Source organism: Engraulis encrasicolus, chromosome 14 (assembly GCF_034702125.1).
Source record: "Engraulis encrasicolus isolate BLACKSEA-1 chromosome 14, IST_EnEncr_1.0, whole genome shotgun sequence".
NCBI lineage: Eukaryota > Metazoa > Chordata > Actinopteri > Clupeiformes > Engraulidae > Engraulis > Engraulis encrasicolus.
Genome location: NC_085870.1, coordinates 46,053,841 through 46,067,037, shown reverse-complemented (window position 1 = coordinate 46,067,037; position 13,197 = coordinate 46,053,841). Strand labels below are relative to the sequence as shown.

The 13,197-nt window shown below is 43.4% G+C and overlaps 1 protein-coding gene across 1 annotated transcript in view; it reads left to right on the top strand.

The window, feature by feature from the left end:
* Positions 1-12,966, top strand: part of dstyk (dual serine/threonine and tyrosine protein kinase) — a 59,164-nt gene extending 46,198 nt beyond the window's left edge. Inside the window, exons 9-15 of the mRNA XM_063215927.1 lie at positions 212-341; positions 870-1,026; positions 3,867-3,999; positions 4,839-4,952; positions 6,237-6,351; positions 8,418-8,552; positions 12,060-12,966. Of these exons, the coding sequence (XP_063071997.1) occupies positions 212-341; positions 870-1,026; positions 3,867-3,999; positions 4,839-4,952; positions 6,237-6,351; positions 8,418-8,552; positions 12,060-12,247 (972 nt within the window). The 3' untranslated portion in view covers positions 12,248-12,966. The remainder of the gene's footprint in view (positions 1-211; positions 342-869; positions 1,027-3,866; positions 4,000-4,838; positions 4,953-6,236; positions 6,352-8,417; positions 8,553-12,059) is intronic.
* The last annotated feature ends 231 nt before the right edge of the window (positions 12,967-13,197 follow it).

Genomic DNA, 13,197 nt, shown 5'->3' with positions numbered 1-13,197 from the left:
GGCCAAGAGCATTACAATATTTTTTCTGAGCTCCTGAAAAATTGGGAACCCCTCCCACTTTGTCAGGAAGCATACAACCATAAGCAAACCAAGGGAGGCAGGTCGACCATTCCGTTGATGTTAATTGTTATGCTCTTGGTCAGACCAAGTCTTGAAGAGATTTCAAAGTTGATGATAATCAGGGTGTGTGTGTGTGTGTGTGTGTGTGCAGTTGGAGGAGGGCCACACGGGGCGTCTGGAGCGGACGGAAGACCTGTGGCTGCGGGTGCGAAAAGACCACGCCCCCCGGCTGGCACGCCTCTCGCTGGAGAGCCGCTCGCTTCGAGACGTCCTCCTACATGGTAAAGATGCACGACCTGACACAAGCTTTCCCCCTCAGCCTGTTAGGTTTTAAGAGAAAGATGGGGTGTGGAGTGGAGTTACCTGTGGAGTTGCCTGAGGTTTTAAGAGTCCTGATAAATTTATAGCTAACTCTTTTTTTCCCCTTTATATTACGTTCAGTTTCATTGTCATTACACACCCATGCATATTGAGCAACAAAATTAGAAGTAATAGACTCCTCAACTTGGGGAAGTTTTTTATTTTTGTTTTTTACTGCTAAAACGTTTGTAATGTTGACTTAATACCTGCTGCTAAAATTAAAGAGAAGATGAGCTGCAGCTGTTTTGTTTGGGTTTTGATATCTGTGTTACGGTTTTTGCTGTTGTTTTGTCTTGCTCTCAATTCTCTCCACATCTTCCATTTGATTTCTCCCTCTCTCTCTCTCTCTTTCTCTCTTTCTCTCTCTCTCTCTCTCTCTCTCTCTCTCTCTCTCTCTCTCTCTCTCTCTCGCTCCGCACCTCTCTGTCCGTCTCTCTCTCTACCTCCAGGTAAGCCCAAGCTGGGTAAAGAGTTGGGTCGAGGCCAGTATGGAGTGGTCTACTACTGCGACAGCTGGGGGGGCAAGTACCCCTGTGCCCTCAAGTCGGTGGTTCCCCCCGATGACAAGCACTGGAACGACCTGGCCCTGGAGTTTCACTACACTAGGTAAGAGAGGGCACACATGCACACGCACACGCACACGCACACGCACACGCAACACGCACACGCACACGCACACGCACACGCACACGCACACATACACCGCACACATACACATACACATACACATACACACGCACACACAGACACACACTGGAGTGTGTGAGAGAGGTGAGAACTGGCTGATGATGTGGACGTGACACGCGCTAGCTTCTCTCGTTTCCTTAAAGTGATAACGGTCTAGCATCCCCACAACAATACTATTTTCACACCAGTAACCACTCATGGATTATGAAATAGGATACGCAATCCTGATATTGGTTGCGTAAAGCAGTGTTTCTCAACCTTTTTTTCGGCAAGGCACCCTTTCTATTCATGAAAAATTTCAAGGCACCCCAAACCAACAAGCCGTAACATGGCATCGCATTCGATACCACACAAGCTTAGAAATGTAACACATTTGGAGACGTCACATGACTGGGGCGACCTATATTTACTTTATTGTGCGTAAATGACAGATGAAAGATTCCACTGACTAGCATTAACTTATCAATTTAGACAAATATGTATTATATTACATAATTTATTTATCACCCACGTTTCCACGGCACCCCTGAGGGGGGCCCGCGGCACCCCTGAGGGGGGCCCGCGGCACCCCAGGGTGCCCCGGCACCCCTGTTGAGAAACACTGGCGTAAAGGAACTTGGTTTTGGCTCAGATTTAGATGTGATAATGTTTTCTTCATGGCTCGTGTTTGTGGATTTCACAGTGACCTTGTCAGTTTAGATATTTTAATGCAACAGTTCAAAGATCCATGCACAGCTTCTACAAGGAGGTGCTGGTAAACTGAGGACTGTTCAAATACTTCAAAAGAAAGAAGTTTACTGTACACTTATTTGACTTTTTGCTCGTTTATTCAGAGCAAAGTAGATATTTTAGATATTTTAATATTTATCCTAATCTATTCATTAAGCTTACAGAGTTACTGCATTTTATTTTTATACTCATTGGCACCGTGAAATACATCTGTTAACTATCGCTAGTTTTAGTTTTCAGTTTAAAGCGTAATTTAAGTGAGAAGTTGGCATTTTGCTATTTGCTGTGGCACTCTCCTGCTGTAATCTTTGGAAGGAGTCAATAAGAGTCAAATTGAAGAGTTTTTTTTCCCCGGCATAGGACTTGATCAGACATCATTCGCATAGTGTTGCGTATTCTCAGGATAATATCGTCTGGTCATTTTGTTGTATCATATTGGTTTTGACATGAGTATGTGGAAGATGCATTAGTCAAATCACTCAAGTGTAGCAAGTGAGGTTTGATCTGAGGAAATCACTGTGAACTGGGATGTTGTTTCTGATAGTTTGTTTGAGTCAAGCGCTACAGCAGTAAGCCAAGCAAACTCAGTCATATGCTGTATGAATTTTTGTTTGCATCTTGTGCTATATCTGTCTGACCTCCCAGACACAACACGCACACACACACACCCAGGAGCGTTTTCAGCAGTGCAGTACAGTGTAGAGGGCACCAGGCACAGTGTGACGTGAGGTGAGGCCGGGACCAGTAGTTGAATCCCCTCTGGCTTCCCATAAACTCCCAAACAATGGAGGCCCTTTACAGTAAGAAGCCGTTTGGCACACCATACAGGTCCTTGAAGCCTTGAGTCTCATAGAATGCAGGAGGCGTTCTCTCAGGTCTCAGGTCAGAACCAGCAGCTGGCCAGCTCTGGCACTGCAGCTTCAAAGTAGGTCAGTAGCTCAATACTACTACCACACCAGGCTCTCCTGCTCACGTACGCACACGCGTACATATACACACTTATACACAGACACATACACACACACGCTGGCACTCACTCTCTCATTCTATATTTCTATCTCTCATTCTCACACTTGCTCTCTCTCGCACTCTCTCTCTTGCACACTTTCTTGCGCACTCTCTGTCACACACACTCTCTCTATATTTCTTTTTCACAACCACTGACTCACGCACGCTCCGGCGCTCTGCATTCTCTTCGGTCCATGTTGACTGAATATACTACCTCCACACAGTGTCCCTGTTTTAAACACCATGGCAAAAGGTGACATTATGAGAAAAAGATGTCGTTACGCAATGGTGGAATGTCCTTGTTGAAAAGTGACCTGAACACACACTCTTTGTGTTTCCATGGGTATATTGAAAGTATTCTAAGGATGTATGCCTCACACCTGAAGTTGATACAAGGTTGGGTCAAATCATTGTGATGAAAAGTGTGTTTCCCTTTAAAAAAAAAGGTTTATCTGGTCATCATATACATTTTGTAGAATTCCAGCACGCAAGATTTGTTCAAAATCAGTCCCCCTATCAAAAGTTATTGTGTAAACAAGAAAATCTGCTACAGATGGATGGATAGGCGTACAGGAGGGTGGATAACGGTAGGCCGTTTGGTATGGTAGGCCGATGGAATTTGGTGCTGTTGGATTTAGAGTTGGAGTAGTCCTGAGACTGTTTGTGTGGAACAAGCGCCCTCCAGTGGCAGAGCCGTGTAATGTGGTATGATGCTGCCACCAGCATGCTTTTCCCAAGTAATCTCATTGGTGAGTCATGAACTCTCACTTTGTGCACCAGGCTGTGTATGCTGGTCATACCATGCCACACTATGACTGGGCCGGTTTAAACCTTTAGTCACCCCACCACCCACATGTCTTCAGGAAATGACCAGGAAATTACCCCAGGCCGGACTCAAACTTGGGTCCTTATATTCTAACAATGTGTTCACCGCCACCTCTCCTCTCTTCCCCTTCTTTTCTCCGGCTTTCCTTCTCTCACGCCTCCTTTTCCCTCTTCTCTTCATCCCTCCGTCTCCTCAGATCTCTGCCGCGCCATGACAGGCTGGTGGATCTGCACGGCTCTGTGATTGACCACACGTACAGCGGCGGCTCCAGCATAGCAGTGCTGCTCATCATGGAGAGGCTGCACAAGGACCTGTACACGGGCCTCAAGGTACGACATGGTAATCACACTACACACAAGGACCTGTACACGAGCCTCAAGGTACGATATAGTAATCACACTACACACAAGGACCTGTACATGGACCTCAAGGTACGATATCACAACCACCACACTACACACAAGGACCTGTGCACGGGGCTCAAGGTACGATATAGTAATCACACTAGTACACACAAGGACCTGTACACGGGTCTCAAGGGACGGTATAGTAACCACACTAGTACACACAAGGACCTGTACACGGGCCTCAAGGTACGATATAGTAATCACACTACACACAAGGACCTGTACACTACACTAAAACCATGACCACTCAGCACCACAACCTACACAGCCTCATAGATCTTGTACATGGCCTTTAAGGTATGATATAGCAACCACACTACACATAGCATACTGTTTAGGGGGACTCAAGGCCAGGCAAATTAATCTACCTAAAAATCTAAAGAATCCCTTTTTGTTAAGGAAATAAACAAGTAGAATGTTATAAACTGTTTGGCCCTACCATGGCGCTAATAGTAGGGCACTTGTCTACTCCGTGGCCTTCCCTATCTCTCTCTCCCAACTACCTTCCTGTCAGCACCTTCACTGTCCTGTCGTATAAAACTAAAAATAAAGGCTTGATCAAAAAAAAATGTTTGGTTGTGCGGCAAAGAAAGAAAGATAATATACATAGTACACAGTATATCCTACGTACAGAATAACTTCACAAAGCTCGTGTGTCTGCGTGTGTGCGTGTGTGCGCACGTGCGCGGTGGGGGTGTGCGTGTGCGTGCGTGCGTGCGTGTCTGCCTGCCTGCATGTTTGTCTGTGTGTGCGTGCTCTAGGCTGGCCTGTCCCTGAAGGAACGTCTGCAGATCGCTCTGGATGTGGTGGAGGGCATTCGCTTCCTGCATGGCCAGGGGCTGGTACACAGAGACATCAAGCTCAAGAACGTCCTGGTAAGCACTCAACGTCCTCCTATGACCATATATTGTAATGTAATTATCTAACAAACATAAATAGAATAATATTATATTATAATATTATACAATTATACATATTATATATACATACTTAATGTTATATAATTAAGTATATAATCTGAAATGCTGTATATAAAGATTATTGTATGTAGTAATCTGTTATTCAATTTTGTATTTATGTTTTATGTGAGCATTTAAAAAAAAATGTGAATGCTGTTGAACATGAAGGACCGTAAAGACCTAGTGGAGATAAGATGTTCAAGATGCAGAGTGTAACAGCTTTAGTTGTCCATAATCAAAATCCATGGCGACCTTTTACTAACCTAATGTGTATGCTTGAACTAGGGAAATACAGTATGTTAGCAGGTTAGTTTAAAAAAACAAGATAAGGCTTTGACCTTTGCATAGTTTTGGATGACGTCCTGGCTTTTTGTAGTACCAAGGCGACTGTTGCTGTAATGCGTTATCTGAACTGTGTAGCACAAGAGAGTTGAATGGGATTAGTTCTGCACATTGGAATTTTAATGACCTGGACTCAGCCTTACTAAAGTCTAAACCAGCCTGGAACTATTGGTACTAGTAACCTTATTTGTCCCATTATGGGCAATTGTAGAGTAGGAGTGGTGCACATTACAAATTCACTCATACCGGTAGCCACATTCTTGAAAAACATTTTGGACACATAAAATAGTTTTGGATAAAATACGTTTCTAGGATTAATCTATGCAAAGAATAAAACATACTGGTTAATTATACTATAGCTGAGTTCCATAACATGAACTAACTTAGATGCCAAAATATGTTTTTGAAGTTGTACACTGGAATTGTGTTTTGAAGTTTGTTTTCCTGTTGTCTATTCGGTTGAGTGATGAGTGTGTGGGAGACTAGTGTTCATATTGGCTGTAACTTGTCCATCCTTTTCAACCGTCAATGACCCTCTTATCTCTAATGGCATTATAAGTCAGAAGTTCAAGACCGGAGGTCTTCCATTAGACAACAGTAGTACTGTCCAGGCCACACAGTAGCTAGAGAGCTTTCATAACTTGAAAACGTCATGGTTTCCTTGGGCTATGTGATGAGTGAACACCAGAAACAGAGTTAAGTTTTGTGCACTGTATGTTGTTGTGATGCACGCTCAAAATGACAAATCAGAATCACAAAAAAGATCATTGCATGGTAACGATATCTTTTGAGTGTTCATTCTCTCTCTCTCTCTCTCTCTCTCTCTCTCTCTCACTCTCTTGCTCTCTCTCTCTCTAGCTGGACAAACAGAACCGGGCTAAAATAACAGACTTGGGCTTCTGCAAGCCAGAGGCCATGATGTCCGGCAGTATTGTAGGAACGCCCATCCACATGGCCCCCGAGCTCTTCACAGGTCAGATATTATTACACTACGTTCCATTACATTACGTGTCAGTACATTGCACCTATCCAATACCTTTATGCAAAGCAGCTTAACGTTACATGGGCACAAGTTATTAGTTACGGTACTTTTATCCATAGTGTCTTACAGTTATTTTTAGTACATGGTATTGGTTACAATCCTTGCAATAGTCTGAGTATAGGTTGGAGTGAGACAGGCAGTGGAAGGGTAGGATTCAAACCTGCAACCCTCTGATCCATCTGAAGCCTGTCTCCTTCATCACTAGACCACAGCTGCCACATACTTATTATTAGTTCTTATTAATACAGGTTCACATGGCCCCAGAGCTGTGCAGAGGTCAAATATCGCATAACACATCATGCACATAATGCAAGGCAGTGCTCAACACGCCCCAGGCATTATGTGTACAGAGTGCAGCATGCATACGCTAAGCACCAAAGGTTAAGCATTCTGTGTAATATATTGACATTTACTGTGTGGAGCTAGACTCCTGTATTCCCATGTTACATTATAACAGCGCCATCTGGTGGCACTTGGCTGACTCATTCCCGGATGTGCAATGTGTGGGCAGTCTGTCAAATGGAATACACAAGACCAGTCGTGTTCGTAGTCTGTCTCCTGGAGTGATTACTGATATGGATATATTGTCCGTAAGTTAAGTGTTAGAAGAACCCAAATATATTACATTCTGCATGCTGATTTGTTACATTACGCCTGGCTGTCACTTTCATCCAAAGCAATCGGTTATTTAGCTACAAGGTACTGGTTTCAGCCTCTGAAGAAAAGTGGGGTCTTATGCCTTGCTCAAGACTCTTCAGGCATGGATGAGGTGTGTAGGGAGAGGTAAGGGATGGGAGTAGTTGGTCGCGGACTAGGGGTAACTAGTCTGAGTATTTCACATGCCATACTGTACACGTAGCAACTGTGTGAATGTACTGAATGTATACCTGATTTCCATTCCTCTGGGGACACCTGTTGCACCAGTATCACAACTTCTCACTGTCCTGGCTACACTTATCCTTTCTGTTCCTCTTTTAAACAATAAATCCCCACACCACTCATCGAATAGGTTTTTTTTTTTTTTTTACAGTAAAGGTAACCAAAACTACCTGAGCTTTTCAGTAACCTCATATTCACTTATAGAGATGTCCTTTCTTTTAAAAAAAAGAAAGAGGAAAGGTATATATGCGTATATATGGTAGATTTGGGCACATCTTGCTTACAACTGACCTCTGCATTAACCAATAGACCTACAGTACTTGACAGGTGCCCATATGCAAGTGATGCAAGATGCTCCTGTCAGTCTGTAGGTGTAGCTGCTGTGGCTGTGATCATGCACATTGCTGCGATGGCCCCTGACACTCCACCAGGGGCAGACAGGAGCCTTGCATCATCCCATCCCTCTCTCCCTCTCTCCCTCTCCTCTCCTTCCCTCTCCTCTTCTTTGATTACATTACATTACATTGCATTTGGCAGACGCTTTATAACCAAAGCGACTTTCAAAAGAGGACATAATCATAGCCAACATCACAAGAAAATACAAAGTGCATAGGAAATATACAGAACAACAAGTGCAGTTGCAAAGAAGGGTTATTTATTTTATTTTATTTTTAATATAACGAGTACACAAACACAAACACAAACACACACACACACACACACACACACACACACACACACACACACACACACACACACACACACACACACACACACACACACACACACACACACTCACACAACACGCGCGCACACACACACACATCATGTCAAGACATCTTGTCAGGAGTCCTGCCATCCTGCCATCCTGCCCATCCCTCTGCCTCACCGCCTGTCAGCCCAGATTAAGCCACAGTTTGACATGCATACTGTAAATACAGAAGACTAACACAAAGACATTACACACATCGTTGCACATATATTCACCATACAGCACACGCTTACATGTGTGTGTGTAATGTAATGAAATCTGTGAGGAAGTAGATTGCAATATGAATCTACATGCTGAGCTAATGTGTGTGCCTGTGTGTGCTTGTGCGTGTGTTTGTGTGCTGCAGGAAAGTATGATAACTCGGTGGACGTGTATGCCTTCGGGATCCTGTTCTGGTACCTGTGTTCTGGCTCGGTGAAGCTGCCTGAGGCCTTTGAGAAGTGCTCCAGTAAGGACCAGCTCTGGAACAACGTCAAGAGAGGTCAGTCACACCCAGCTCATACAGTACCCCCCACCCCATTCCCTCCCCTCCTCTTCATGCACCCGTGTTACTGGAATTGAGGCATTTTTTTTTACATTTTATAATTTAGAGATATTTTGAACCTGGCTCCCCATGTGCGTGCAAGCCCATTTGTGGGAGGGTGCCCCTGAGTGTGCTGCGACACAGCATCCACAGAATGGAGTTTATTGTTATTTCTCCCCTTCTCTGCACCGCTGGTTTAAAGGTGCTACACAAGAATTTTGCAGCAGGCCATCATTAAACGGTTCCAATGATGCCATGTTATCATAAGCAACATGCTAATGTGTCAAAAATTGAGGACCGATTTCATTTACAGCTGTACACACAGCATTTTTGCTAATTAAATGGTCGGTTGTTTACAGCCTTAACAGTATTTTGTTTTTATTTGGGCATCACATTTGACCAAACATGGGCACGTACTACTTTTTATTCCATGAAAGATATAGGCTAGCCCTTTTCCACCTTCTTCCAGTTCCAGTACATGGTGTTATGCGAGGATAACAATAGGGTTGAGAGTCTGGTCTTTGCCATATTTAGATAAGAGGTCTTTTTCCCTTATCTGCTCTCTGTGTACTATCCCCTCAAACAACCTCAGTTTCCCAGAAAGGTGAGTCGCTCCTTCAACGTGTCATTTGGCTCTGTCATATGCTGTATATACATACAGTACATGGTGTGCTTGTGTATGTACACAATGTACTGTCGAGTCAAGCCTGGACTTGCAGGCTTAGCAATACGCTGTTTGTGTCAGTCATGCAGTGAGTCTGTCTGTCTCCTTACATTCCGGGATTTTTCCCCCCTTTTTTGTTTTGGTTTAACCATATATGGGGAGAGCTGTCTTTCTGACCTAGCCATCTCACTGTCTACTCGTCTGAGTGCAGTTCTGTCTGAAAGAGTGCCAGTTTGTGTGTTATTGTAAATGGTGGATGAGTCAGTGTGTGAATACCTGTCTCACCGAATCTCCGCTCCTCTGTCTGTATCACTGCGAGTTTGAGTGTGACTCACCATCAGCCTAGTGAGCGTGTGTGTGTGTGTGTGTGTGTGTGTGTGTGTGTGTGTGTGTGTGTGTGTGTGTGTGTGTGTGTGTGTGTGTGTGTGTGTGTGTGTGTGTGTGTGTGTGTGTGTGTGTGTGTGTGTGAAGATGTCTGTCTCTCACACAGCACGGCACAGCACTGTGTGTGTGTGTATGTGTGTGTCTCATCAAGACTGCTTACCTTCCCTTTCTCTTGGCCTCATGGCTGAGTCAGTGGCTCGCTGTCTGTCTCTTTCTTTCTCTGTCGTATTCTCACCACTGTGTGTGCGTTTGTGTGTGTGTGAGCAGGGAAGAGAGGGGGCCCAGAATTGGATCCTCATTACATTATATGTATTGGGTTTGGGGCCCTTTCAGATGTCTTTGCCCCGGGCCCAGCCAAAGCTGTCAGTGGCCCTGTGTGTCCGCCTTTCATTACCATGTCCACAAATTCTTTCCACAAATTTGTACAGGAGAGAGTGTATCAAAGCAACATATATATATATATAGGGTGCATCAAATGCCCTCTATGATTTTTTTTTGCCTTGGCCGTATAGTAAAATGTTCTACACCCAGTAAAAACACACTGTAAAATATTTTGAAATTTGGATGGAGTCTACCGAGGCCACCAGCCCCATGAAAATACAAAATAATGGTGATAGTCAAAATCTTGGAATAGAATGGACATTTCGGTGCATCAAGCTACCCAATAAAAACATTGCCTCAGCTGTGTGATAAAAATGTTCTATACACAGTAAAACCACTCTGTGTAAAATATGTTGACATTCAGATGAATTCTACTGGGTCCACCAGGCCCATGAAAATACAAAATAATGGTGATAGTGATGGGCAACCTGGATTCCAAAGCTGAAGTCCAGTCCCACATATTCCAAATATAGCCAATATAATGAACCAGCTGACCCATTGCTAGTATCAAGCAAGACATTGCAAAGCTGTATGACTGTTATATTTGTGTGTTTCACCTGTGGGCCTACAATTCCTGGTGGAACATCTGTACTAAAGCTGTGAATGCTTCTTGGAATGACTTGTGTTTTTTCAAGAAATCCCCGCAGTAGGTCAATACAGTCAATACAACTGCATGTGATGTTGGCAATATTTTTTCATAGGGGCACCCTAATATATATATATATATAAAGGCCAAAAGTGTGGACTCACCATTTTTGTGTCTTTTTACAGAACTTAGTACATTTTCAGAGAGAGCATCAAAACTATGAATGAACACATGTATCATTTTGTGTGTAACAAAAAAAAAAGAAAATATATATAAAACATAAAAACAATTATTAACAAAATATCAAAATATGCCAAACAGTGACGTCAACACAGCAAAACTGAGGGCCCTGGGTCATGTTTCAACATGCTTATTTTTCGGTCTATTTTCAAGTAAAAATACCCAGTCAGTCGAGTCAATTTTAATTGATACAAGCAATACAAGAGAGATTTTCTTGATCTGATAATGGGTCACTTGATCAGCATAGCAGGTTATCTAGGTGGAACAGAAACCTTGCCACAGATTCCCCCCCAACACAGGTTTGACCTCTCCAAGTAACTGGCTATGACTCAATATCAGATCAAGAAAATGTCTGCAAAATGCTTGTATTGGCAAGTGTTTAAAACTAGGTTTTAGGTCTTTAAAATCTTTTGTTCAAAATAGTTCCAAAATCATTTCAGTGGTTAGTTAACTTGTTCAGCAGTGGGAATGGCATGGCTAAATTCTGCTTTGAATGTGTATGTGCATGTGGATCGGTGTGTGTGAGAGTTATTCATTAATCAAGTGTCCCTAATGAAATGCCATTCTAAAATGTTGCCTTTATTGGCAACACCTAGCCTTTGAATTATATCCCGTGGAATTTTCATTTGTCAAGGTGGTGTAGCTGGTATCAGAGATGGGTGACTATCACTTTTGTATAGTTTTATGAGAAATCTATGACGTGAACCCCCCCCCCTAAAATTGTAGGTTTTTGAAGTAGCTTAAGGAATTGCGTTCTACAGAAACCTACTAAAGGTTGTACGTGTCTGTTGTCATGGTGGCCGCCATAACAATAATGTGATTGTGTCTCGGCCTTGGCTCAGACAGTTAAGGCACTGAGCTGTTTTGCCGGGCACCTATGTTCAATTTCAGGTCTGAGGTGGTATCCCGATTCTACCCCAATCCCTCCCTCTCTCTACCACTCATTTCCTGTCAAAACTCTCAGCCTGTCTTTTCTGAATAAAGACTGAAAAGATAAAAAATATCTTTCAAAAGAAACAATAAAGTGCTGGGGGAAACCCGTAATTGTCTGTCTGTCTGACATACTGTACCCCTTCTCTCTCTCTCTCTCTCTCTCTCTCTCTCTCTCTCTCTCTCTCTCTCTCTCTCTCTCTCTCTCTCTCTCTCTCTCTCTCTCTCTCTCTCTCTCTCTCTCTCTCTCTCTCTCTCTCTCTCACACGGTCCTCCTCAGGCTCTCGTCCGGAGCGGCTGGCCATCTTTGATGAGGAGTGCTGGCAGCTGATGGAGGCGTGCTGGAACGGCGATGCGTTGCAGCGCCCCCTGCTGGGCATAGTGCAGCCGGGCCTGTACAGGATCATGGTGCGCATGTGCAACCTCAGCCCCGAGCGCACCAGCAGCAGCCTGGACGACTCCAACTGACAACACTCAAGCTGGCACCTCACCTGCATGGCACCCGTGGCACGGGCACTGCACCCTCACCCGCACAACACTCCGCAGAAGAGAGGAGAGACAGTGAGAGAGAGAAGATGGAGACGAGAGATGTATAGGATGGGCAATGACGGCCTACACGTTTACACACAGAAACGCACTCAAGCACAACACACACACACACACACACACACACACACACACACACACACACACACGTACACGTACACACAGTCCAATTGAACAAACAAGAAAAAAAGACTGTTTGGATCTGTGCCAAATGGAGGATAGACTGGAGTGACCAAGGAAACCAGAAATATGTGTCCTGTTTAACCCCCTAGGTGTTCTCTTCCCCCTTCCCTTCCCTTGACAAGGGTCTAATGTACACTATTTATGATGACCTTATTGAGAACAACGTACATGTAAACTGTACACAGATGTTTGTCTTGTTGATCTTGTGTTTGTGGCGTTTGAGTATTTATATATGTTCTAGCACACACTATGCTTATTTCTTAGCAAGCATGCTAATTGCTGCTTTGTCATAGGATTGCTACTAGACATGAAAAACATTTTAAAGGTAGTCCATCCAGTATTATGCTTTAAAAAAAAAGGTGATTTTAGTCTGTATTTAAGCTGGTTATCTGAATATTATTGCTATCCAGAGATGACAACCATTTTTTAATAAAAAATGATTCCCTTAAACCTATTAATCAAGTGTCCCTAATGAAGTTGTTTTATTGGAAATATCCTTAAGATGACCTATTATAATGTTTGTGTATTAATTTGATTTGAATACTTCTGATGAATACATTTTGGAATGTCTGTATGAAATGTTGAGAAATGTAGTAGAGGAAAGTGTTTTAATTGTACTAAAGAAAACCATTCTAAGAGTTGAAGGATATTTGTCATTAAATTTGTCCTCTGGGGGGCCCACAGCAACC